The 27,869-nt window shown below is 44.6% G+C and overlaps 2 protein-coding genes across 2 annotated transcripts in view; one reads left to right on the top strand and one right to left on the bottom strand.

Annotated features, from left to right (window-relative positions):
• TOMM5 (translocase of outer mitochondrial membrane 5) lies at positions 1-2,458 on the top strand. The gene is made up of 2 exons (XM_035097212.3): positions 1-182; positions 2,015-2,458. The coding sequence occupies exons 1-2, from the start codon at positions 62-64 to the stop codon at positions 2,047-2,049; spliced, it is 156 nt and encodes a 51-aa protein (XP_034953103.1). The 5' UTR covers positions 1-61; the 3' UTR covers positions 2,050-2,458.
• A 1,617-nt stretch (positions 2,459-4,075) lies between these two features.
• The window catches only part of IGFBPL1 (insulin like growth factor binding protein like 1), a 36,386-nt gene continuing 12,592 nt past the window's right edge, over positions 4,076-27,869 (bottom strand). Inside the window, exons 2-5 of the mRNA XM_035097186.3 lie at positions 9,263-9,372; positions 7,927-8,043; positions 6,744-6,897; positions 4,076-4,308 (exon numbers count right to left, since the gene is read on the bottom strand). Of these exons, the coding sequence (XP_034953077.3) occupies positions 6,748-6,897; positions 7,927-8,043; positions 9,263-9,372 (377 nt within the window). The 3' untranslated portion in view covers positions 4,076-4,308; positions 6,744-6,747. The remainder of the gene's footprint in view (positions 4,309-6,743; positions 6,898-7,926; positions 8,044-9,262; positions 9,373-27,869) is intronic.

Raw genomic sequence — 27,869 nt, forward strand, 5'->3', positions numbered from 1 at the left:
GAGCCGGGAGGAGAGACGCTCGCCCAGCCGACGCCAGAAGGACGTGGTGGTGCAGGAGGCCATGTTCCGCATCGAGGGCCTGGGGCCCAAGCTGGACCCCGAGGAGCTGAAGCGGAAGATGCGCGAGGACGTCCTCTCCTCCGTCCGCACCTTCCTCATCTACGTGGTCGCGCTGCGCATCAGTGAGTGGCAGGCGAGGGGAGAGAGGCCTTGGGAGGCGCCGGCGTGGGTACAACGAGGTCAGGCGGAGGCAGGGCCGGTCCAAGACAGGAGGACAGTAAGGAGGGAGCCAGTCCTAATTTGTCTAGGGAGGGAGTTCCAAAGAGCAGCCCAGCCAAGGCCTTTTTATCATCTCACTTTCCACACACACAAGGAGTCACAATTGGTTGCAGTTTCCTACAGTATGTTTCTGTTGATATCTGTGAATTGGAAAAATATGCTTGTACTTGAAACATTTTTTTTGGGGGGGGGGAAGAGAGGCGGGGGTGGTAGTCAGATGTACCTAAATGGAAAGGATATTTGATTATGTGTTATTATTTATTGAATTTATATATCGTCCTATATCCAGCGGTCTCAGGCGGTTCACAGAATAAAATCAAGATATAAAACCACAAAATGCATAATAAAAATTAAAACCCAATAACACCCCCCCAAAAAAACACATTTTAAAAGGGCATCGGATGTAAATCAAATCAACTAAAGGCCTGGTTAAAGAGGAACGTTTTTGCCTGGCGCCTAAAGGTGTATAATAAATTATATGTCCCCCATAAATTGTTCCCTGTAAAGTGGTGGCATACAAATGACGCGGGTGGCACTGTGGTCTAAACCACTGAGCCTAGGGCTTGCTGATCAGAAGGTCAGCGGTTCGAATCCCCCCCCCCGGCGGAGTGAGCTCCTGTTGTTCACTCCCAGCTCCTGCCAACCTAGCAGTTCAAAAGCAAGCAGTGCGCTTCCCAGCGGGAAGGTAAACAGCATTTCTGTGTGCTGCTCCACATGACCCAGAAGCTGTCTGCAGACAAACGCCGGCTCCCTTGGCCTATAGAGCGAGATGAGCGCCACAACCCCAGAGTCGTGTGCGACTGGACCTAATGGTCAGGGGTACCTTTACCTTTACAGCAGTGGAACTGGAACGTCTATGCAACCTTCTGGATGCCAGAGGGAATGCTGCATGGTGCGAAAACCAAACTGCTACTGTTTTAAGAGAGCTCCCCTTATGACACGCCACTTCTTGGAGACGAGATTTTCACTCCACCTTGTAGATCCAAAATGCGACTGAATGTAATTCATGTGGCAGATGCATCTCCAAATTTCAAAACTCCCGAAGCTCAATTCTACAAAGAATTGCTGGAAATAGTAGGAATGAAAATCCCATTAGAGCCACACACACTTAGCTTGACTCCTTTTTCTTTCTGGGTCTCTGAAGCCAGACAGTGGGCAGGACATGATGAGAGCGGCCTAGTAGGCCAGAGATTCCCCACTGGAGTTTTAATTGTAGTGTTAAGATATGAAAATTCAAAACATGAGGTTATTTTTCATCAACTCATGGTAGCTAGGTACAAATAGCTTGCTTGTTTTTGCTGGGATGCAAAATGGAGATTCCATCGATACAGCACTGAGACAAGAGTTGACCAGCTGTATGTTGCTTGAAATTAATATATAGATTGAGTTGGAGAAGGGAAGAGCAAATATATTGAGAATGTTAGATTAATAGATACATTTTTTAGGAATGAAAATGTAATTTGTTAGATTGAGTATTCGAGGGGGGGGGGAGAGATGATCTAATAGGTATATAGGAAAGCTTTATGGAATAACTGTATCCGAAGCAACCAGTGAATATTGGGTTATGCTCAAGTGTAGAATTGATGTATACAGTAGTCCAGAAGCTTCATGTGTTCCAGCAAGTGGTTGACCACATTCTGTGCCAATGCACAGTTAACTTATGGAATTCACTGCTATGCGGTTATGACTACAAACCTAGGTGGCTTTAAAAATGGGTGTATGCTTCTTTCTTCAGCTCCATTCATTTTAAAGAAGCTGGAAAGCATATGAAAACAAAAGAACATCAAGGACGGGCTGAATGGAAGACCCAGGCGGACAGTGGTTGCTCTCCCATTGAATGGGCTGCGAAGAAGAGGCTCTGTATCCTGACAAAAGCATCCAGACATTTCCTACTGAAATATTTGAGAAGATTGTAGAAGAGCCAAAGAGAGAAAGCCAGTAACAGTTATTTACATGTGTCAGTATGCGATTTCTTTATGTTTGGTACAAATTTATTGTTCTTCAGAGATTATATCAACCGATTTGGGAAAATTGCTACCTGTAAACAGAGTTCTTTGGAACAGAGCTTATCTCTGAGATGTTAATGATATGCTTATCACCAGAGTATCTCATTGTATCCTGTGCAGCCTTGGTGGTTAAATCTTGAATGGCTGAAATAAAATGTGGCATATGTTCTAAACATGGCATTCTACAATTACGATCATTGTAGAGAATTTTATTCCCTTTGCAAATGTATTTTCACATATAATGCGAGGAGGATAGTAGAAGCTTAGTGTGACTAGACAGGAATGAAGAACAGTGGGGATAATGTTCTAGGCTTTTCAAAATGCAAAGATTTAAAAACCAATTGATGCTAAGTAGTTCCAAAGTTGGATCTGCCTAGTCTTCCTGTTTGCTTAATGAATCAGAATGACATTAGAAAGAAGGCAGCAGAAAATGGTGCTGAGTGGGTAAGTTCATCCCCCTCATCATTACGGTAGAACTCGGGATCCTGCAGTGAAGTTGATTGGCAAGCTGTTTCTGGGCAGACGAAAAGAAGCCTTTTATATCAATATGTGGCTCGTGAATGAGAGCTAGGGTTATGCATTACTGTTATGTTATAATCACAAAGAAGCAGGGAAAGCCATGGTGACATAGCTACTCTCCATACCACCATTGGGAACAGCCATATCACAGTGGCTTCTATGCTATTGCTTGCAGCAAATGGATGGGGCCTGAGATGGCTTTTTAAAAGGATTAGACAAATTCTTGGGAGATAGGTCAATTAGCAGCCAGAGTACCTAAATCCACAGTCAGAAGAGGCATACTTTAAAAGGGCACCTGGCTCTTGGGAGACAGTGCTCGTTGGTGCGATTCCACAAGCCAATCCTTGAAACTATTAACAGGCTGGCAATCTTATTAGTGAGTCTTCCTTTCCCCATATCAAATAGTCAACGATGCCAGATTTACAATAAGCGAGTTAAAAATCAATGATGTACCAGAGTGTCAATTGCTCTCCTTAATGGAGAAAAGAAATTGCTGCATGTTTCAGTGTATGAAAGTAGCCACCAGGTGTCAGCAGCCAGTAGCTTTTTCTTTGCAAAAAAATCTAGCGTGGCTGTTTTAAATAGCTATTTCAGCTGTTGGTCATGCAGATTAGTGTAGATTTCTTTGATCAGGAATGACTCCTCTCTTTCGAGGCGTTGGGAGAGAGAAATCACTGATTGCTAGAAAATTGCTCCTTGTAAGCAATCACTATCTTGGGAAGGAAAGCTATGCCTACATTTCTCATGCAGGCTAATGCTGAGAATGAAAAATGTCTTCAGTTTAAGCATCTGAAGATGCTATTTTGGCCCCCAAGTACTACCAGAATGACTGAATTTGCCTGAAAGTTTGTGGCAGTGTCACAGCACAATCCTATGCTTACGTGGAAGTACGTTCCATGGAATTCAATGGGCCTTATTCCTAGTTAAATGTATGTAGGAGTACATCTTTTTTTGCCTGCCCTGCTCTTCTGCCTTGCTTAAATTATGCAAGATAGGTTAAAAGCATAGGAGTATGGACAATGAAGGGAAAGGTCGCAATCCTTTTCTTATTTAAAGATTAAACATAGACAGTTGACAATGTAGTGCCAGAAGTCAAGACAACAACAAATAGTCTTTCTTTGGGTTTACTTTCAAAGATACAAGTATTCTAGTTCTACTGCTGAGATTTGTCTTTTATAGTAAATTGCAGTGAAAGGCCAGTGAGACAAGGAGAGGGTGCTCGGGTGCTGTGCTAGAACTAAATCTCAGCGGCAGTACAACGCGAGAGAAAATTAAAATAGTAAAAACAACAACATGCTTTTATTGAGCATTTATTACATCATTAACTACATGCCCAGTATTAATCAGACAGTAAGAAAAAGGTGTGCAAATTGCACCATTAATCAATAAGAATATCAAAATGGTATCTTCTAGTCTTCAGCAAGTTAAGAAAGCAAATCACTATTCCATGGGTTTCTAGTCTGCTTGGCTCCGATTCCCTCAGAGGTAGTCAGATCACTTCATCCTAGAAGGGAGGGAAGGAAAAAGACAATTATTGGGTGAGATCATCTGCAGGTGCATTAAGACTACTAACCTCCACACAAAGGTTGTGCAGCAAAATCCACTTTGAAAGTTACTTTGGCCAAATTAAGAGGGCCACATTGCTACTGAAATTGTAGAAAAGCAAGTACTACTATTCACTTCTCTTTTTAACCCATTTTCTGATTGCTTTCTCTCGGATTGTCTCCAGGCTGTTGGTATATTGTGGTAGGGATTAACTCTGAGATTTTCTTTCAAGTGGATATGTTATGCTAGGGCCACATGATACTTTAACTGTGCAAACGAAAAACATCTGCATGAATCGCCTGCAAAATACTGACATGCCTGGAGGCATACCTAGATGATGGAAGTACTCAGTGCATGACAAGAATCTTTGCTCTCGGAGGATATTTCCAGCAACTTGATCCACTCTGTTGTGGGAACAGCGCAGATAAGAAAACCGCTTTCCCTATCCTTCTGGATTTTGGAGCATTTACATTCAAAGAATCATCTCAATGCTCGCTTGCTGACTTGTTTTGAGCCTTATTAACCTCCTCCCATTTGATAGCCTTAAAATGCTTTCAAAGCAGCTTGCAGCACTGTGGAAACGCAGTAGTTGCAATAAAAATCACATTTAAATGACAGTCTGTCACTTGAAAGAACATGTAACAAATAAACCAACCTGTCAGCAATAAATTGGGAAAAACCTGTCTACATGTCCACATGTAGAAAGCAGCTCAATAATGAACACTCCTCTCTAGGAAGGAAGTTCCACAGATGGGAGGAGAACGGAGTGTTTTAAAAGAGTTGCAACTGTTGTATCCACTCACTTGACGGCCAAGAGGCAGAAACGCTTTGAGCTGGGCTTCCTTAGCTGATCTTAAAGTACATAGGGGGGGGGGGGAAGCAGACTGAGAGGTCCCCTGAACCAGGTGTGATATGTCGCTTAGGTGTGATGGTGCCAAACTTGTTGACACAATCTCACACCCCACTTTATCCTGCAAGGGGCTTTGAAAATGGAATGACGAGCAAAATGGAATCCCTCTACGATTCCTCTTTTTAAAAATAAATAAAAATAAATAAATTTATTTATTTGGTTTTTCAGATTAAAGTTTTTCAATCACATATCCAACATAAATACAAGGTTCCAAAAAATCTCCTGGACTTCCCTCCTCCCTTTTGTGGGTCCTATTGTAAATCATTTCCTCTTGCATCTTTTATAATCAAATCTTTTACATCTCCATTATGTCCAAAATTCCCATTAAACTACAAGTGTTTTTCCAGGGACGTCCAACTCCCAAGAGACTGCGATCTACTCCCAGAAAAAACAAATGGCAGCGATCTACTAATTTTTTTTGTGTGTGGGGGAGTTCAGAGTTGTCAAGCTTTTTTTAGGGGGGCAGGCCAACGTTGTCGGGACTTTATCTTCTTTCCATCTCTGGCGCCAAGAATCCTCTACAATTCCTTTTACCTGTCCTCAGTAACTACACTAAGCTGCTTAAAAGCGAAACCTTTGGCTTAACACCCCAGTCCTGGGGGGAATAAACCTTAAATACTTTGGAATGAAGTATGATAGTAGACCGGGAATTTCATGGAGGTGAGCGTAGAATTCCAGGCAGGTAAGAGAGGGAGGAGGGACAGATCTCCCCAGTCCACTTTGTGTGCTGGCTGCCGAGGAAAGGAAACTCATCCATCTGCTCTACTCTATTCCACTAGCTTGTTTGGGGAAAAGGCTTTTCCCAAACTAGCCTGCTAACTAGTATTGATATGCTAGTTGCTGAGGAGGGATTTCCCACGTTTGGACAGAAACTCTGGCTGCCAGCCTTTTAGTGCACTATTATGAAGGCTTATTTTTAAGGCTGTTCTAGAAGTTCCTTGGCATTCATGCCTCTGCCTTTCTCTCCTTGAGTTGAAATTAACACTGTAAGCGCCTCCGGGCAGGAACCTTTTCGTTAAGAACATCATGTAAACCAGGGGTCCCCATACTTACCGGGCTTCGGGCCGGAGGGTAGGGGAGTGCGCGCCCGTGCGCATGCGCACACGCACATGGTCGGGGGAAAATCGCCGGAAATCGCTTGTGCGCATGTGTATGGGCCTCCCCCGACCCGGAAGTGCATCGGAAATGACCTCTTCTGGGTCGGGAGAGGCCCATACGCATGCGCACAAAGGATTTTCGGCGATTTTTTGCCGATTTTGAAGATCGCCGCCATGCCGCGCGCTGTAAGAGCGGGCAGTGGCCGACGGGGGTCGTCGCGGGGTCGGATTGGGAGGCCAATTGGGCCGCATCCAGCCCGGGGGCCGTAGTCTGGGGACCCCTGATGTAAACCATGTACAAATCAGTGCTATGACCCAAGCTGGACATACACAATGTCTTAAAATGGCCCTCCTAGACTCAAAGAGGACTAGCAGCATCAACATTACCTTGCTACTTCATGTCATCCGATGCCAGGAAATTACCCCTCTTATTTTTGCTTTGCTCTAGGACTTTAATATTCCCCTCTGCCTGTGTTTCTCCCACCATGTTTGTAGCATGGCACTGGTAAATGCCCTCGTCTTCTTTCGTCAGAGGGTTTATCTGGAAGGGAAACAGACACACAAAGAATAAAAGGTGAACCGTAGCAATAATGGAGTTCCCCTGTGCCCCTACTCTTCACCCCTCGTCTTGGACCTTCTGGTGGCCGGGGTGGGTGGGTGCTGGGATGAGGGGTGGGGTGGGGGGTGGGGCTTCAATGTGAAAAAGGACTGCCTTCTCCGTCGTACTACACCTGAGGATTCCTTGGTGGCAGGGGGATCTTTGGGAAGGGGGTGGGGGAGGGGGGCAGTATAATATACGTAAGAAAAATTGAGTTAAGGATTGGAAAATTATGATAAAGGATATTGCTAAAGAAGGTTATAAATTGAAGATCAGAAAGGGGAAAGGGGAAGTCTACAAGATAATGATTTGAAAAATGGATGTTTTAAAGTTTGTTTTTTCTTTTTGTCTTTTAATTCCCTCCCACTTTTTTCTATGTATGTGTTTGTTGGTGTATTTGTTATATTGTATGTTTATTTGTTTAATTATGTTTTAAAAATCCAATAAAAATTAGTATTAAAAAAGAAAAGAAAAGGTGAACCGTAGCAACCAAAAGGGTTTAGTTCATGTCTGTACAATTCATAGATTCAGAATTCATGGCAACTGCCACAAGGAAAGACTGGTGGGTTTTTTCCAGGGATATTCTGCAACACTGATGCAATAACATTGCGTTAGCAAAGGATTTATACCGGATAGTCCACACATTATCCTGCTCTATTTGTTGTTCAGCAATGCTTCTCCATTACCCTGTTTCTCATATTTTAAGACATACCCATAAAATAAGCCATAGCAGGATTTTTAAGCATTCAAGGAATATAAGCCATACCCCGAAAATAAGACATAGTGATAGGCGTAACAGCAATGCCGGCCACGGCAGAAGGAGGAGGAAAAAAATAAGACATCCCTTGAAAATAAGCCATAGTGTGTTTTTTTGAGGAAAAAATAAATATAAGACATGTCTTATAATATGAGAAACACGGTACTGCTGTATGGAGGGGCACTCTTGAACTATATAGTGCAATGGGAACTTACCAAAACCCAGCCTGTGCTCTCATGTTTTGAAGGACCACCTCGGACCTGAACTGCCATGTTGACTCTGTCTCCAGGAAGTTCTTCTAAGAGCTTCACCCCCTTTGGGGACTCCGTGACCTGCAGAGTTTTAGCAAGGTGAAAACACAGTAGACCCAGGCTTTAAGCCCAGATCCGATGATGAACCCCACCCTCCATGAAACTAAGCTTTCCCAGACATTCCCTGGGCCATAAAATTGGATGCTGTTTTTGCATTTGAATCCCCTTGTTCCTATTGCTGGTATTGTAAGCCACCTTGAGTGGTGCAGTTATACCACTTCAAGCTTGGTCAGTAGAGCAGGAGACTTAATCTCAGGGTCATGGGTTTGAGCCCCACATGGGCTAAAAGATTACTGCATTGCAGGGGGTTGGACCAGATGAGCCTCGTGGTTCCAACTCTACAATTCTATTATTCTAAATTTGATGTAAACATCTAGGCCATCTGCACTTCTTGGTTATGAGAGCAGCCTTCCTTAAGCTAGTGCCCTCCAAGATGTTTTGGTAGAGGCTGATGGGAGATGTTGTTCAAAATACCTGGAGGGCACCAGGTTGGGGGAAGGCAGCTGTAGGAAAACCAAGATCTGGAGAGGGCAACAGCCTATATATCAGTTTCCAGATCACTGGCTCTACCTGAAAGTGAAGCTTCATCTTCTATAATAAATTGATTTTGCAAATATAAAATTATAACAATATAACCATACACATCCACATTTAAAGATTCCTTGAGAATCTTTAGACTTCCCCCCTCCCCCTCCATGGGTCCTAAAATTAACCTTTTCTGCTGCATCTTTTTCAGCAGTCCATATTTTATACAACTCCATTATCTCCACAGTAATTGCTACATTACAAGTGTTATTGAAATCCTGCTAATGTTTTCATCTGCTTACAGTGGTCTCCAATATAAATTATAATTTTCCCCCATTCTTTGTTAAAGTTTTGGTCTTCTTGGTTCCTGAGCTATCCAGTCAGTTTTGCCATTTCGGCATAGTCCCAACAGTTTAATTTGCCATTCTTCTCTGGTAGGGACTTTTATCTTCTTTCTATCTCTGAGCTAGAAACATCTGTGTGGCTGTTGTGGCATACATGAAAAGTCTTTTCCTCTCCCTTGGAATATCAGCACCTACAATTCCTAATGGAAAAGCCTCTGCTTTTCTTTTAAATAAAAGTTAATTTGAACATTTTTTCAACTCATTATATACCATTTCCCCAAATGACAGAAGCTTCAGCATCTAACATCGGAAACAAGGCTGGCTCAGCTCTAGTTCTCTACCCCATAAAACACTTGGCATCTTTCACATACCTTCTTCCAGGTGATGATGGGTGTTGGGACTGCTTTCACTTCACAAGACAGGTAGACTTGGGCTCCAGTTACGTTGTGAATCCTCTTTGGGGGTACAACAATAGCGGGAGCTGGAAGAGCAGGGGGGAAATACATGCATTTCAGAATGGCAGTTTAGTGGGCTTGTCATATATGTCATCCTTTGGCATAAGGAGTTTTCCATAGAACGGGAAACGAGCTAAAAAATTGATTGGTTACACTATCTGTCGTGCTTAAAGTATGCTAATTATTTGTGCTAAGACAGCAAATGAAATACATCCATTGGCTTTAGGACTGTGTTTAGTTTGCTGCCCTGGAGGAAAAAAAATCTGTCCAGCAATTTATAGCATGCCGCATTTACAAAATCTGAATGCCATAAACTGCTACTTTTATTTCATTTTGTTCATCACCCAAGCCCTCGCGGTTGTGCAGCTGCCTTTGACGACAGAAAGAAAACATCAAGAAAAGACTGATTATCCAGCATGTGGAGCTGTCTCCCTTTCTCATAGATTCAAACTGTGTTTCCTCATACTGGACCAGACTGCTTCTGCATAGCTTTCTTCCTGCCGCTATTGAACTGTTTGCAAGTTGATTTCAGACCCTGAAAAAAACAGGTTGTTTTTAAAAAAAAGTAAATTGAGCATGAAGTGAGGGTGCATCAATTAATACAGTATTCGGGACAACCAGAACAATGATGGGAAAAGTAAAACTTTAGCTGGATTTTTCTTCACGGCTGCAAGAAAATTAATTTCTAGGTATTGGAAATATTTGGAGGGTCTCTCTATAAAGGCACGGTATGAAAAGTGGTCATTTCTAGCAGTTTCTGAGAAGCCAACCACTAAAGTGCGACAATTTAGGGGACAAATTTTAAAAGGCAAATTTTATGCCTTAGTGTAATGAGATTCAGGAAAACACCTTCGCCCAACTTTTCCTCTTCTTGTAAGGCCTTGAGGAGACCATAAGCATCTCTTCCCTCAGTTAGTCTTTATGTTGCTACTGGACCAATTTGTGTTAGATTCAAGTATAGTTTATTAAAGCAAGCCAAGATCAAGCTACGGTTTCTAATCCTGATTTTTTCAGCAGACCACAGTTGTTCCCGTTCCCATAAAGCCACTTCTGCCTTAAGGGGGAGGTGGGGTTGTGGGCTCTCACGACCCCTCCACGTGCGTGGGGTGTGTGGTCAGCCTCGTGCGATTGGGGGGATTCCCAGCTGTGTCACTGCCCAGGTGACCAATCTGATTGGTCTGGGTGTGTGGCCTGCTTGATTTAAGCAGGATGCATCGGGGAGCTCTCCCCTCTTCGTGCTTCCAGCTGCTCCAGTTTTCCCACCAGCGGCGTAGCGAGCTGCTGCAACACCCAGGGTGGCAAATTGCCGTGCACCCTGGGGGGGGACGTCGCTACGCAACGATGCATGCATCGCTATGTAACTATGCATGCGTGTTACGTAACGACATGGCGGGGTATCGCTGCCCCCCGCCCCTTGGGAGTTTGGAGCCAGAGGCGCGCGGCTTTGGAAGCGTGGGGGGGGGCGGCGATACCCCGCCACGTAACAACCATGCGCAGTGCCGAGCAGACTTTTTACCAGGAGGCTGGAGGCTTGGCTTGGGAGTCGGGGGTGGGGACGCCAAGTGGCACCCCCCCCAGAGTGGAACCTGGGACGGACCACCCCCATTGCCCCCCCATTGCTACGCCCCTGTTTCCCACTCTCCCGCCCTTTAGGTTTTTCATCTCTTGACCTTGCTATGGACTTTGGTTGGTTGCCGTTGAGAGGCCTGGTAGGACTTTTTCCACTTGGCAAATTGGCACCGGCCACTTGGTTTTTGCCTACCTTGTAGCAAATCGTCACAAGGTTTGGCGGTTGGGCATTGGAATATTGCTGGAGAAGGGAGAAGGGGAGGTAGTGCCATCACCTGTCCTGCATATTGAAGGGTATTCCATTAATGGATTCCTGGGGCGTGGCCCTGTCCAAAGCCTGGGGAAGCTAGGGCCTAAGGCACGATCCCTATCAGTGACCCCGGGGGAGCTGCTACTTGATGTGCATCAGCAGGACTCCCCCTGCTGGTGGTTAACCCTTCCTGGACTCCCTGCAGACGGGCAGGAGTCAGATATACAGTGGTACCTTGGTTTATGAACACAATTGGTTCCGGAAGTCTGTTCATAAACTGAAGCGTTCATAAACTGAAGCGAACTTTCCCACTGAAAGTAATGGAAAGTGGATTAATCTGTTCCAGACGGTCCGCGGAGTACTTAAACTGAAGCGTTCATAAACTGAAGTGAACTTTCCCATTGAAAGTAACGGAAAGTGTATTAATCCGTTCCAGACGGGTCCGCGGAGTACTCAACCTGAAGCGTACTTAACCCGAAGCATGGGTGTAAGTGGTTCCGGAAGTCTTTTCATAAACTGAAGCGTTCATAAACTGAAGCGAACTTTCCCATTGAAAGTAATGGAAAGTGAATAAATCCGTTCCAGATGGGTTCGCGGCGTTTGTAAACCAAAAATTCGTAAACCGAGGTGTTCATAAACCGAGGTTCCACTGTAGTCAGTTAGGTCCAATGCCTAAGCCAATACCACTCACAATCTGTAACCAATAAAGTTGTGGCATTTTTTTAGCCCATTAACCTAAAATACTGGTGTCAAGTGTCTTTATTAAACCTCCGCGGGTGTGTGTGTGTGTCACACACCTTGCCACACAATGAACTTATGGTTTAGCGTTACATTTGAATTGGGCTAGTGGGTTGCAAGTATTCTCCAGTTGCATCCAGTTGCGATGTTCTTGGGTGTCTACAGTCTGCTCACCGAGCAGAAGAGTTTTCATCGCTGGAAGAAAAAAAATGTCGCAATGTCTGTGGGCCAACAAAGAGCTTTTCACTGAGTTGAAACTGGTTTGAGAGTGGGGGAATCACTGTCTGTGAAGTACTCACAAATGTATTTTGTGTCGTGGTTGCTTTTGATCAAGGAGGTTTTGTGATACGACGGCAAAACCTTATTAACCAGAAGTAAGAAGGGGCCGAGCGTGCACTGCATACCATCAGAAGCAAGTCCTCTTTCAACCTAGCTTCACTTCTATGAATATCTCTCGGGTGTGTGTGGGGGGGGGGCAGAGTTGCGTTTGTCTGCCAAGCCTGTGGCACAACAAAGGGAACGCAACGGTTCAGGTGCCTTCATTTCCTTACATTTCCCCTCGTTTTATTTCACGCAGAGTGCTTTGTTGGCGGTATCTATGGCAACATTTCAGAACGATGGCAAGCCTCTTTTGCGGGGACACCCTGGCGAAATTAAGCCAATTTTCTTCCGGCTTTTACGAGGCCGAGGAAGGCTCGGGCTCCCTGGATTCCCTCAGCATTAGCCCTCGTTCCTTTCAGACGGCAATTATCTCAGGGGGAGATCTCTGAATCAGTCTCTGGAAGCACAATGCCAACCCATCTATACGGAGCTTAGCTCTCCAAAATTGACACGGCGGCACGTCTTCCATGGTGGTGCTGCCATCGCACCTGCCACCCGCCACAGATGCTGGGGGAATACAGGACACGGCAGAGGATCCCTTCAGCTCAGGAAATAGGAAGGACACGGGGCTTCCTCCTTCGTTGGCACCTGTCCCTGGCTACACTGCTCTTGGGTGGGTGGGAGGAGAAAGGCAGGAGGCCATCTGTTAGGAGCTCTCCCATCTGTAAAATTACCATTGACAAATGAATATTTGTATTAATGCTACTTAACTGAGTCTGTAAGTAGATGAAGCTTCCCATACAAAATGCAGAGTAATTCCCTTTGGATCCCAGGATTAATACCTGCTGAGTCCCTTCTGTTCCAAGATTTTTTTGTGTGTGGGTTGTTTTTTTTTTTTTGCACTGTGCATGTGTCTAATGGCATAATTGTTCACACCTGCTTTGAGATGCGGTTGCCCCTCAGATGTAAATGTAACATTTTGTGTACGTGTGTGGAAAACCTGCACCTGACGTACAGATGGCATAATGAGATCTTGTTTTATGGTTCTTCCAAGGTTTAATTGTCTTGCGGTTTGTCGTGTCACCTCTACCACTGCTCTTGGTTTGCTGAAAAGATTTGAAACCTGCACCAAGGAACACAATCCAAACCACCTGCAAAAATGCAAATGTTTGGGCTCTGTCTAATAATACAGTGGGACCTTGGTTTTCGAATGTAATCTGTTCTGGAAGACCCTTCGACTTCTGAAATGTTTGAAAACTGAGGTGCAAAGGGTGGTCTGCCAATTCAATAGAGAATTTCCGAGGTGCGTTTGAAAATGGAAGCATTTACTTCCTGGTTAACAACAACAACAATAATAATAATAATAATAATAATAATAATAATAATAATAATAATAATTTATTTGTACTCCGGCCATCTGACTGGGTTGCCCCAGCCATTCTGGTCAGCTTCCAGCACATATAAAAACATAATAAAACCATAAATCTTAAAAGGCTTCCCCATACTGGCTGTCTTCAGATGTTTCCTAACGTTATATGCCGGTAATTACTCATTCCATAGGGTGGGCGCCACTACCGAAAAGGCCCTAATAAACAGGCCTTCATCTGATTTGCTTATTTGGTTACTCATGCATTGTCTAGTGCTTTCTGACTTTTGGAGAGAAGATTCTGGACCAGATGGATTCAGAAAAGCATGTTTATTTGTAGCTGTTGAGAGGACAGCTTTATTCCCAGCTCTGCACGCTTAACACTTAATCCTTATGCACACGGGATGGGAAAAATTAATGACTGAGGTGCAAAAAAATGGGTGGACTCCTACAGTGCGTTTCTCTGCTCAGGGCCGTCTTAAGCAGCTGTGGTGCGGCGGATCCCTCCGGCGCCCCCCCGCCCCGTTTCCCAGCCGCGGCGGACGGGCGGGCTCAGCGCGCAATGTGGCTGCTGGGCGCTGCTGCGTGGTGGGCAGGCGCAGCATGGCTGCCCGGCCGTAGGGCCGGCCCAGTCTCTGCTTCTGGGTGAAACTGTGGGCAAAGCTTTTGCCAGATCTTAATACAAATGAATTGCCCATAAATTGCCCTGGGAGTTGAATCGGGGCCACCACAGGCTAACAGTTTGGGACCTTTATACACCAGGAGAAGACATTATTCTTTACCCAGGCTGTTGGCCATTAAATTATCTATAGCCTGCTAAAGCTGGTGGGGGAGGGCTGTTATTATGATTATTTTATTATTATGCTTCTTATTGTGTTCTTATTATTAGGCTTTGTAAAATGTGTTCTTAATGTTGTACACCGTCCTGGGGTCTTTTGATAAAGGGCAGTATATAACTCAAATTAACAACAGAATTAACAACAGAAGCGGCTTTGTCATGCTGGCCACATGACCTGGAAGCTATACGCCGGCTCCCTCGGCCAATAATGCGAGATGAGCGCGCAACCCCAGAGTCGGTCACGACTGGACCTAATGGTCAGGGGTCCCTTTACCTTTTACCTAACAACAAGCCTGATAATGTCCCTTGATTTCTTGGATGGAGGGAAGTTTGTATGTGTGCATGGGTGTAGCCAGGATTTGGGTGGGGGGGGGGCAGGCTCTGCCTGGCTCTGCCTAGCAGATCTGGAATTAAAGGTCTCAACAACAGGAGGTTTTGTTGTTTTTTACAAATTTATTTCTTTGGGTTTTTAATTAACAATTTACAGAGATATATCAAACATAAATCATAAAAACAAGATTCCAAGGGATCTCCTGGACTTCCATTCTCCCCTTTGTTGGTCCTGTTATTAATCATTTCTTCCCGCATCTTTTATGATAATCCAAATCCTTTACCTCTTCCAGAATCAACTTTAAACTACAAGTGATATTCCAATCCTACTAACAATTTTAACGGTTTACAATGGTCTTTAAGATAAGTTATAAATTTTCCCCATTCCTTGTTAAAATTTCGCTCTTCCTGATTTCGGACTCTTCCAGGCATTTTATCCCTTTCACCATAGTCCATTAACTCCACCTGCCATTCTTCTCTGGTAGGGACTTTATCTTCTTTCCATCTCTGGGCCAGTAACATCCGTGCATCCGTGGTCGCATACATAAATAGTCTTTTCTGCTCCTTTGGGATTTTGGCGGCACCAACAACAGTTGTTTTAAATTACTTTCTTTTGACCCCAAGTACTCAGAAAAATCTGTCGAAATCTTCACTAGAATGTATTTTTATTTATTGACTTGATGGGGGGGGCAGCTGCCTCCCTCCCCCCAGCTATGCCCATGTATAAGTGCCCAGAAATGTCAGACTCCTGCATGGCTGGAATGAGTCTACTGTGTAAGTCTACTTTTTGTCTCTGGCCATATTCACAAGTATGTGGCCCTCAGAAAGTTGTTGAAAAGGTTCCTTACTCTTGGTGGAGAAGAATACCTAGCAGGACTAGGTCTCCAGTATATATTTGGGTTTTTTATTTAAACAAAAGGTTGGGGATGAGGTACAACTGTTGCATTTTGGGAAGCCTTCCCATATAAAAGTTATGCGCTCTCTTTCTTCAAGTGTTCCGAACCAGCCCTTTGTCTAACCAACTTAGCTCAGCTTTTCTTTCTCAAACGGTATTGGCAACAATAGAATTGGCAACAGGATTCCAATGTGGTGTTTCTAACAAACTGTTAATAAGAGAGCGAGAGCGAGAGCGAGAGCGAGAGCGAGAGCGAGAGCGAGAGCGAGAGAGAGAGAAAGCTGGTGGTGTGGCATTCTAGAGTGTTACTCGTGACTGCAGAGACCCAGATGGGACAACTTATGCCCCACACTCTAAGCCAGGGGTCAGCAAACTTTTTCAGCAGGGGCCGGTCCACTGTCCCTCAGACCTTGTGGGGGGCCGGACTATATTTTGAAAAAAATATGAACGAATTCCTATGCCCCACAAATAACCCAGAGATGCATTTTAAATAAAAGGACACGTTCTACTCATGTAAAAATACCAGGCAGGCCCCACAAATAACCCAGAGATGCATTTTAAATAAAAGGATACATTCTACTCATGTAAAAACATGCTGATTCCTGGACCGTCCGCGGGCCGGATTGAGAAGGCGATTGGGCCGCATCCAGCCCCCGGGCCTTAGTTTGGGGACCCTGCTCTAAGCTCTTTAATGAAAAGGCAGGATATAAAAATCATCAATAATGGGGCCAATTTCAGTCCTCTATATTTTAATAAGATGCTCGTGTGTGCATTTGTGCTGTATTTCAAAACCAGCTGGGGACAGAACCTTTGATCCATTCTCAAACTTGACCATCACAAAGGCTTTCCCTTGTGGTTATTTTGTCCCTTTGCTCTGGCTCTGATCACCACCTCTCTCTCTCTCTCTCTCTCTCTCTCTCTCTCTCTCTCTCTCTCTCTCTCTCTCTCTCTCTCTCCTTCCCTCCTTCCCTCCCACCCCACTTCTATAAGGCCATTTCTTTCTTATCAGCAAAATTTCTCACCACCACATGTCAATACAATTCTTTCCAGGCACAATCCACCCCGGCCCCACTACAAAACTACAAAGACCGACTGCACAAGCTTTGTGCAGGGAGCTAAGCCAAGTTGTGAGGCAGATGGAGACACCCTGGCTGTTGCTCGTCTCTTGCAGCTTATCCAAGACTCTAAGCAAGGAGGGGGCGGGGAGTGCAAATTAGCGCACATCACATCCTTTCCCGGAACTCCTTGATAATTGCCATTTGCTGAGTATGAGGAGCTGTCATATGTATTGAAACTAGTTAAGGCTCCTGCAGACAATGTGTTTATTTGGCCTCCATCCATCTTTGCTTGCACAAAGTGCATGTGGTGGTCAGCCTATGTCTGGTCTTTATCAAGTATTTGTTCTGACTGGGTATAGCATAATGAGCATTCATCCCAATTTGATTTTGGGGTGTTTGCATGTCTTCCTAGCACACCACATACAAGGCTCCATCCAACTATCTTGGGACGCTACTCCAGATTTGTGTAGGGTTTACTCCTTTGCCTTTTCTTCTCCTGAAGACATTCCACAAGGCAGAAGTTTAGGATCAGAGTTTTCCTTCTCCTGGATTGGCTGGCTGTGAGAATGTTGAGGATAGTAGGAGAGGATATATTGATTAAATATTATCCTTCCTCACTCATACTAGTGAGCTAGCAGCAGAGCACATTCCTTTGTACATTGCGGGAAGCTAGTTGATAGATTCGTTAGAACCATATAAGTTGAGCAATCCAGTCTGGCTTGTCCAGATTGGATTGTTCCTAATAAATTCCCCTTTTGTTCCCTCTTAAAAACAACAATGATACGACAGTCTTCTTTTAAAAGTAATGGTGAAGTTTAGTTACGTTCAGTTCACAGTATGGTCCTGAAGGCAGGCTTTAGCTTGTAGTTACATTTACAGAGAAAAGTGTGGGTTCCTCCTCTGTGAGGGATAAGCCCATGTGCTGCTGGCTGAGAGCCAACAGAGAGGAAGATGGCAAAAGAGCAGTAGCAAAAGTGGAAGATAGCTGCATGACTAGCTCCTTTATAGGGTCTGCTAGGGTCATTTCGATCTACCTGGTCACACACAGGGGGAGGATGCTCCAGGGCAGGTATGACAGGAAGTCCTCCCTGTCTGGAGCATTCCCGTGTGTGTCCACTCTAAGAAACAGGAAATGTTGTATTTGACTGCTACAGTGAAGATACATCACACGCTGCCTTCCCAGATGATGACGATGATGATGATGATGATGATGATGATGATAATAATAATAATAATAATAATAATAATTTATTATTTATACCCTGCCCATCTGGCTGGGTTTCCCCAGCCACTCTGGGCGGCTTCCAACAGAAAAATAAAATAAAATAATCTATTAAACATTAAAAGCCTCCCTAAACAGGGCTGCCTTCAGATGTCTTCTAAAAATCTGGTAGCTGTTTTTCTCTTTGACATCTGATGGGAGGGCGTTCCACAGGGCGGGTGCCACCACCGAGAAGGCCCTCTGCCTGGTTCCCTGCAATTTGGCTTCTCGCAATGAGGGAATCGCCAGAAGGCCCTCGGTACTGGACCTCAGTGTCTGGGCAGAACGATGGGGGTGGAGACTTTAAAGGTCAGCACCAACACTTTGAATTGTGCTCGGAAATGTACTGGGAACCAATGTAGATCTTTCAAGACCGGTGTTATGTGGTCTCGGCGGCTGCTTCCAGTCACCAGTCTAGCTGCCGCATTCTGGATTAGTTAGTTGTAGTTTCCGGGTCACCTTCAAAGGTAGCCCCACGTAGAGTGCATTGCAGTAGTCCAAGCAGGTTGACAAGACCCATCTGCCTCTCACTTCCCTCTGCAGCATGTGCAGGAACTGCCTTCTTGACCGTTGGACTCACTATTGGTCTCACCTGATTAATCCATGAGACCCTGTCTTTGCATGCAAGGGAAGTCCCTAACTCACTGAGGGTTTGAGAGCCATCAGCTACCTTCATCTGGTTTAGCCGTCTAGTCAAAGCCATTTCCAGGGGTCTATGGGGATCCTCGTCATGCTCCTTCTGGGGTAGCTTGTCCACCTTTGGTCCCCAACCTGCACTCAGTTCTCACCTGTGGCTCCTGGAAGCTGTCAGCATGAGATTACCTAAGGAGGTGCTAAGAGGCAAGGCACGGCAGCAATGAAGGTGTAAACGACTATCAGACTTTGAAAACTGGTCCAAGTTCATTAATTTAGTTTTATTGAACTAAATAGTTTTAATTGGATTTTGAATTCATTGTTAGTACAGTGGTACCTCGGTTTTCCGAACGACTCGGAAGTCAAATGTTTTGGCTTTCGAACGCTGAAAACCTGGAAATAGCTGCTCCGGTTTTTGAATGCTTTTTGGAAGCCGAATGTGCCACACGGCTTCCATATTGAGTTTTCTGGACGTAAATGCTTCCGGAAATGCATGCTTCAGTTTTTGAACATTTCGTAAGTCAAACAGTGTTCCGGAACGGATTACATTCGAAAACTGAGGTACCACTGTATTTTGAATTTGATTATTATCTTCATTAGTGGGTCATGTAAATGTCTTTTCTGAGTGATGATATTTATAGAGAAAGGGCGCTGGGCCTGAGTTTATGGAACCAAGGGAGCGGTGCCCTGAAAAACTTTAGGAATCACTGTCCCGAATGTGGGCACTCTAAATTCTATGAAAATGACCTACATGTTTTTTTTGGGAGGTGAATACAGCTGCAAAATTACATCCCCACACACAACCAAAATAAATAAAGGCTAACTCTTCTATTCGTTACCACCAGAATCTCTTTTCATTTGGGAGTGGGGAGAGAAAGAAGAGAGGCAGGACATTTCTGAACGTCGTATTTCTACTTGCACTGTTGCAAAGCCATAGCCGGCATCAGTTAAAGCTCAAGGTTAAGCCAGGCACCTGTCAATCAAGCTCCTTGTGCAACTATCACATAGAAGAAATCTCTTCTGCTTCTCCCCCCCCTCCCCACTTGCATCTTTTCCCTCCAACAGGAGGAGAGAGGGAAGCAAGATGCAGATGAGAACTTCTTCAAATCCTCCGACTGGCTGATCAGGTATGATGTGTGTAGGAGAGATAAGCCAGCCCAGATGGCAAAACGCACCTGTTGTTTTTTTAAGCTCTATGTATGGTACCAGAAGGTTTCACTCTGTCTTAATCTTTAGTACATCCAAGGTCACAAGGTTTTTTTAAAAAAGAGTCAAGTGAGAGTTGGTGGTTAACACTTGATGGCATAGGCAGATCAAGGCTAGCTGGAATTAGATGGAGAATGAGGACTATTTGGTCCTTATACGGTAGATGACTGAAGCATTTTCATCAAAATTTTCCTGATGAAAATAAGAAAACAAATCCAAATGTAGCATTTTTCTTATTACCTTTTTCCTATTCCAGTTTGTATTTGTTTTCAAATTGAGGTCTGCCCCCCCCCCAACCTTTGCTCTTTTAAACATCTCCTGGTGCAGACTAGCACTGGAAAATTGTGCATAAAGGATGTAGAGAGAAATGCTGCAATTGACAATTGTCTTTGCCTTCTCTATTATAGAGGTGAAGAGAAATCGGGTTGTTCGCACTGCTAGATGTTGCACGCAGTTCTGAGGACTTGAGCACAAAGATTGCTTATCCTTAGATAAGCTGACAAGCTCCAGGCCTTCAGAGTAGAAACGAAAGGGGCAAAAGGTTTCAAACTTGCTGTTGATTTCATTTCTTATGATGTAGGAAATTCTCTGGGCTGGCTGAGGTGGGAAGGAAGAACTCACATTTCTTCCTGTGAGTCTTGGCCATATTGATTTTACAACAACAAAAAATACCCATTTTCTTTCACATGCAAAATGGGGAGGATGAAGCGAGAGCAGAAAACAAGCGAAGAATGCTTCCCATTGCTGCTTCGCAAGGAGCCAGAGAAAACACACTTACTCCTTCCTTTGTGCTTCTGATGCAGTGCACAGTGTTTCCATCACCTCCTGGCAAATAGAAGGGGAAGAAATGGAGGCAGTGAGAGATTTTACTTTCTTGGGTTCCATGATCACTGCAGATGGTGATAGCAGTCACGGAATTAAAAGACGCCTGCTTCTTGCGAGAAAAGCAATGGCAAACCTAGACAGCATCTTAAAAAGCAGAGACATCACCTTGCCGACAAAGGTCCATATAGTTAAAGCTATGGTTTGCCAGTGAGAGCTGGACCATAAAGAAGACTGATTGCCAAAGAATTGATGCTTTTGAATTATGGTGCTGGAGGAGACTATTGAGAATCCCATGGACTGCAAGAAGATCAAACCTATCCATTCTGAAGGAAATCAGCCCTGAGTGCTCACTGGAAGAACAGATCCTGAAGCTGAGGCTCCAATACTTTGGCCACCTCATGAGAAGAGAAGACTCATGAAGAGTTGGACACGACTAAACAACAACAAGTGTTTAGGGAAGTTTTAATGCTTCATGGTGGAGTATAAATAATAATAATAATAATAATAATAATAATAATAATAATATACCACCCAACATTTCTCCAATGAAAATAGGGGTGTCCTAAATACAACAACAACAACAACAACAACAACAATGCCCCACCCATCTGACTGGGTTGTCCCAGTCATTCTAGGCATCTTCCAACATATATAAAAATATTAAACATTAAAAACTTTCCCTATACAGGGCTGCCTTCAGATGTCTTCTAAAGGTTGTATTACAGTGCTTCCCCCCCACCCCCAAATAGGTGCCAGTACTCACCATGAAGTACAACAAAAAGAGATGTCGGTATTGCGTACCCTTGAGTACCACATAAAAAAGTACTCATTGTATACAGTAGTTACTTATCTCCTTGGCTCGGGGGTTGCAAAACTGCATCCTCCAACATTTCTTAGGGACATCCTAAGGAAAAGTGGGACATTCTGGGATCAAATCAGAAACTGGGAGGCTGTCCCTGGAAAACAGGGACACTTGGAGGCTCTGGCATGTGTGTGTGTGTGTGTGTGTGTGTGTGTGTGTGTGTGTGTGTACACACTTACACCCAAACCTCAGGGATACGTGAGATTTGTATCTCTATACATAAAACACACCTCAGCTATATGTGCACATTCACACACAGGCACACACACACACAATTGATCCCTTTCCTGAAGGCTTTCTCTCTCAATAAAAGTACCTGTCTGAAACTACTTTCCCCACCTGCCCTGTTCACTTGCAGAATTGCAGCCTACTGAATTTATCTTAGCTTACACTTGTGTGTATTTGGTGCTGAAATATTCTTTATTCATAACAAAGGAAAGAACATTCGGTGGTTAGCAGATGGTATGCAACAGAGCTTCAGATTTCTAAAAGACCTCCAAATAGGTTTCATGATAATCGCATGGGTTTCCTCCCTTAAACTAATAATACCCTCTCCCTAATAATACAAACTCCTGAAGCAGCAACAGTAATTTGATGCTTTTAGGCTGAAAATCTAAGCAAAGGATGAGCTCTCTTTCCCCCACCCTCTGAAGCCACTCAGGTGTCAATGCAGCATTTGTGTCACCCTAGTTCCTGTCATCTTAAGCCATTTCTGAGATCATTAAAGTGTCAATCTCCATGCATCTAGAATATTCCGGTCCCCCAAGCCTCTTGAACTTTAACTCTTCGCTTCCCTGGAATCTGATGGCTTAGCACCACCATGGATGCAAATTCAACGATACTCAGCTGGTGTTCCGCCCGCTAATTAGCTGTCCTATACATCACATGCAGATTGGGCTCTTTGCTTCTAAGTGACAAAAAGCTTGATGTTAAAACTATGACAAATCTAAGATTTTTAACCATAAAAAGTACTACTGTAAAACCAGGGCTCTGAGCAGGTGATGTTGCACGGGGAATTAGAATAAGCAAAGCTGATCGGATCTGAGAAGCAGCAGCCCCCGTTATCACGAGAAAATTGTTGCCGTATTGTTATAGATTGAAGGGGGGAACCCCCCTAAACCCTAGAAAATAATAAATGCTAGGATTTTGATTATTTGGAACATGAAGGGAGAATGCAAGCTGCAGAGGAATCCCTGTGGCTAAGCTAAGGAACATTAAAGGTACAGTGGTGCTTCGCTAGACGAAATTAATTCGTTCCACGGGTCTTTTCTTATAGCGAAAAATTTGTCTAGCGAATCCCATAGGAATGCTTTGAATTTTTTTTTGCCCATAGGAATGCATTAATTGAATTTCAATGCATTCCTATGGGAAACCGCGATTCGCTAGACGAATTTTTCGTAAAACGCATTCGTCTAGTGAGGCAACCTCCACTCGAAAAATCCTTTCATTAAGCGGAAATTTCGTTAAGCAGGGCATTCGTTAAGCGAGGCACCACTGTAAAGGTAAAGGATCCCTGGGCAGTTAAGTCCCGTCAAAGGTGACTACGTATGGGGTTGGGGCGGTCATCTCGCTTTCAGGCCGAGGGAGCCGGTGTTTGTCCACAGACAGCTTTCCAGGTCATGTGGCCAGTAGGACTAAACCACTTCTGGCGCAACGGGACACCATGACGGAAACCAGAGCGCATGGAAACGCTGTTTGCCTTCCTGCCGCAAAAGTACCTATTTATCTACTTGCACTGCATGCTTTAGAACTGTTAGGTTGGCAGGAGGTGGGACAGAGCAACGAGAGCTCACCTGGTCACAGGGAATCGAAACGCCGACCTTCTGATCGGCAAGCCCAAGAGGCTCAGTGGTTTAGACCGTAGTGCCACCTGTGTCCCTTTTAAGGAACAAGAGAGAGCAATTGAGGGAATGGGACATTAACAGTACAAGAGAACTCCTTTCCCCTTGCCCTGAGTTGTGAAACAGAGACTGGGGATTTGGAAGGTTGCCAGGGTAAATGCTCTGGGAGCAAGGGTGGCTGGGAGGAAGAAGGAGGAGGAAGAGCTGAGACCCATCTTGGGGGAGGCTGGCTGCAGGACTGCCCTTCTGTGGGGTACAAGCCCCTCTTGAAAGGTCTGTTCTGTCAGATCTGGACTCCTTCCATGCAGACTGAAGGTGCAAATAGGTGAATAAAGCACATTTCTTAAAGCCAAGGCAGTTTCCACCATGTCTTCCATTCTCTAAAGACCCCGTGTGTGTGTGCTTGGGACCCCATGGGCTTTTGCCACCCTTCGGCAGAGAGAGGGGAAGGCAGCTGACTTTTGTAACCATATGTTTTCTGGAAAGGGAAAAGAGTCTGCTGGATCAGGCCCATCCAGACCAGCCTCCGGTGGATCATGTCAATGGGAAGCCAGGAAGAAGGACCTGCTTGCCACAGCACTCTACTCATTTGTGATTCCCAACAGCTGGTTTTCAAGCAGCCAATGACAGCCTTGCCCTCTTTTAAACCATACAGCGCAGCCTCTCTCTCGTGTTCAGTCGGATTTGCCCCGAGTTGAACTGCATCTGTGCGTTGTGCAATCTGTCTTGCAGAATGGCGAGACGCTCATTTCTTCAGCCTTGGTGCTAAGATTCAGGGAACGGGTGTAACACCCCCTGCAAGCTTTTCCCAGTCTCAGTGCTGCAATTCTGGGGCTCTGCTAGCTCCTCTGGCCTCAGCCTATTGTCACTGCGGTAATTGTCCTTCCGTGAACATGGAAAGTGAAAGGTGATCATTAGCAAGGCTGGGATCAAAGCTGCCACTCAAAGAATAAGAAGGGGCCAGGGATCCCCTGCATTCTCAATTGATGCCCCCCCCCCGATTTTCTGAGCAGCCTTCCCTCCTGGCTCTCTTCCTGAGAGGCAGTCCTACACCTTTAATGATGATAAATATTATTTGTGTCACTATTCCTTGGCATGTGCTGTGCAAATGATAAGATAAAGGAGATAGTAGGACCCTTGGCTCAGGCTTAAAGTGGAAAAAGATTGGCATTTTTCCACATTTCATAGAATTACAGAGTTGTAGAGTTGGAAGGGATCCTGAGGGTTGAGTCCAATCACACCTTAAAGGTAAAGGTATCCGTGACAATTAGGTCCAGTCGCGGACGACTCTGGGGTTGCAGCGCTCATCTCGCTCTATAGGCCGAGGGAGCTGGTGTTTGTCCACAGACAGCTTCCGGGTCATGTGGTTTAGACCACAGCGCCACACCTTAGGGCTAGGCAATATATCAGTCAAAACTATATTGCCTATATTGTGATATCGGTTTCGTAATTTTTGACCTGGCAATATATTGCGAACCATGGTGTGTGTTATGCAAAAATCACAATGCGGAGAAAAACAGGAAGCCAGCCAATGCCTCTACATGGCTCTGTCCTTATTTCAGACATCGTGATGTATTGTGATGTTTAGCAGGTGATATATCACAATGTTGAAAACCAGATATCGCCCAGCCTTACTGCATCTTGAATGTTGATGGGACCAAAAGAAAGAGTTCACCTCAGGATCTTCGCTCCTGGGCAATTTTGTAAAGGGAGATAATTATCTTTTAGGTAATCAGTTGCTGTGATTGGCCATGCTAAGTGAATAAGAACTACTTGCAAACCCCACCCAGTTGTTTTGAAAAAATACAGCCCCTTTCAGATATTTCCTTCCCTTTGTTTTGTGGGAATCCACTCAAGCCCCTGTAATAAGTGTCTACACACCCTGTCTTATACGTCTTGTACCTGATTTCAGCAAGCTGAATGGGCAAGAGAATGCTAATAGGCTATGCTAATTGGTGGCGAGATCATACTTCAAACAAGAAATTGCTGAATGCACCTCGCTGCAAGACTCTGAAACTGAAATGTTTCAGCAGTTCACAGGCACCAAGGCTTCTCCCTCCTTTTGTCTCTTGCAGAATGGTTATCCCAGCCACTTCATAGTTGCTTGGTAACATGCCACCAAACAAGATTCAGTTGTTTAATCACTCCCCATCTTTTAATTCATGCTAAACTTTTGCTGTGACAAACATGAGCTGGAAAGTCTTCATTATTTACAGAGGTTACTGTTGCAGCATCAAGCCTTTACTGGGTTGCATTCAAAAAGATTCGCTTTATTTCACTTAGCCCGCTGAACCTCTGGGGTTGCCAAACTGAAGAGCATTAAATGTAAATTCAATCTGATACAATACATTGCAATTATACAATACAGGTTTCTTTTTGGGGGGAGTGGGGGGAGTGGAATTGGAGCAAGAGGCCAAGATATATATAGTCCTTTACTATTTAATTCAACTTACTGAAAGTTTTCTAAGAAAACCCATGTTTAAAAACTTTTCGGGCCATTTTTTCCTGTTTGATGCTACTTATTTAGCATCCACAGATGTGGATTAAGAATAGCAACGTTAATGGCTCATGTTGAAACAACCTAAAAATTCATTGATTTGAATGGGGGGGGGGAGGTAAAAAGGTAAAGAACCTCTGGACCGTTAAGTCCAGTCAAAGGCGACTATGGGGTTGCGGCGCTCATCTCGCAGGAGCTGGGACAGAGCAACGGGAGCTCACTCCGTCGCAGGGATTCGAACTGCCAACCATCTGATTGGCAAGCCCAAAAGACTCAGGGATTTAGACCACAGTGCCACCCGCTTTAGCTTAGAGACCAAGATATTTGATGGCTAGTTTCACAAAATTTTCATTTGCATTATTGGTGATGTCCTTTGCTCGACTCCACCCCACTTTTAGAAACAAGAATCAATAGTGTACCTGGATGGAAGATTTGCACATTTATAGATCTGTTGTAAGAAGTCTTGAAAACCAGTTGGGCTAAGAAATTAATTGGATAAAATATAGATTAAGCTGACTAAATGTCACTGTCCCAAGTGGCAGTTTCATAATGAAGCAACTATGAAGGAGAATTTCCAGTGTGGAAACCTTGAGGGAAGGCGAGGGGAAGAGACCAAGAGATGTTTGCAGAAAGCCTGTTTATTGAACATCTGTTCTGATTTGTTTTTAGGGAGATTAAACCAGCATTGTGTATTTCAGGCACAGGCAAACTACGGCCCTCCAGAGGTTTGGGACTACAACTCCCATCATCCCTAGCTAACAGGAACAGTGGTCAGGGATGATGGGAGTTGTAGTCCCAAAACATCTGGAGGGCTGAGTTTGGAGGTGCCTGATCTTAATGATCATTCTTTCTGTTTTCTTCATGGGGAGGCTAAATGAGCATCTGTCTTGCATGCAGAAGGCCCCAGGTTCTAGCATCTCCAGTTAGGGCTAGGAGAGACTGAGAACCTTTCTGAAACTCCAGAAAGCTACTGCTAGGAGACTGAGCTAGATTCATTCTCAGTTCATTCATTCATTCATTCAGCTTATTGTGCTAGCCAGAGGCCATGACAATTATGATGTACTTAAATACAAACACAGCAATAACACGATTGGGTGTTGGGGGGGTTAGTACTTTTGGCGGGGGACAACTCATGCTCCTTCTAGGGTAGCTTGTCCACCTTTGGTCTCCACATTGTACTCAATTCCTGGAAGATGTCAGCAGCCACACCCTGGGAACGGATTCAGCTGGCTGGCTAAACCAGGTGAGGGATGCCAATAGGTGTCAAACCCTTGGGGTTTTAGGGACTTCCCCTGCATGCGAAGACAGGCTCCAGCAGATTGAGTGGATGAGACCAATAGTCACAGTCAAGTCAGTTAATTGTGTTTTAGCAGATGGCCAATAGTGGGTCCAACAGTCAAGAAGGTGAATTCTGCACCTGCTGTTGTGGGGAAAGAGAGGCAGATGGGGCTTGTCAACCTGGGACAGTACCCCATCTAGGAGAAGGAAAACTCTGGTCCTAAACTTCCATTGCCTTGTGGGATTTCTTTGGGAGAAGGAAAGGCTAAGGAGCTTTCTTCTTCTTCTTTGGCGATCACTCGTAGCCCAGTAAGTTTGTATTCCATAAACATGGTTTTAACAGTGAGTCCGTAAGTGACTGTGGAGGCCATTTCTGGGTCCACATGTCCTTCCACAGTGGGGACATAGGTTTCTCCACTCAGTCTGTAGAGGAGGAAGAAGACATATTATCTATTTTGTTTAGTTCAGTGTTTTCAGTTGTTGTTGTTGTTTTTTAGTAGTTTAGTCATGTCCGACTCTTCATGACCCCATGGACCAGAGCACGCCAGGCACTCCTGTCTTCCACTGCCTCCCGCAGTTTGGTCAAACTCATGTTCGTAGCCTCGAGAACACTGTCCAACCATCTTGTCCTCTGTCGTCCCCTTCTCCTAGTGCCCTCCATCTTTCCCAACATCAGGGTCTTTTCCAGGGAGTCTTCTCTTCTCATGAGGTGGCCAAAGTATTGGAGCCTCAGCTTCATGATCTGTCCTTCCAGT

Source organism: Zootoca vivipara, chromosome 15, assembly GCF_965207765.1.
Source record: "Zootoca vivipara chromosome 15, rZooViv2.hap1.1, whole genome shotgun sequence".
In the NCBI taxonomy this organism is placed as follows: domain Eukaryota; kingdom Metazoa; phylum Chordata; class Lepidosauria; order Squamata; family Lacertidae; genus Zootoca; species Zootoca vivipara.

Excerpts from the sequence above, each read along its gene's own strand:
- TOMM5 (XM_035097212.3), top strand. The coding sequence starts at position 62 with ATGTTCCGCATCGAGGGCCTGGGGCCCAAGCTGGACCCCGAGGAGCTG. Across the intron at positions 183-2,014 it reads CGTGGTCGCGCTGCGCATCA|CTCCATTCATTTTAAAGAAG; the intron begins GTGAGTGGCAGG and ends TTCTTTCTTCAG.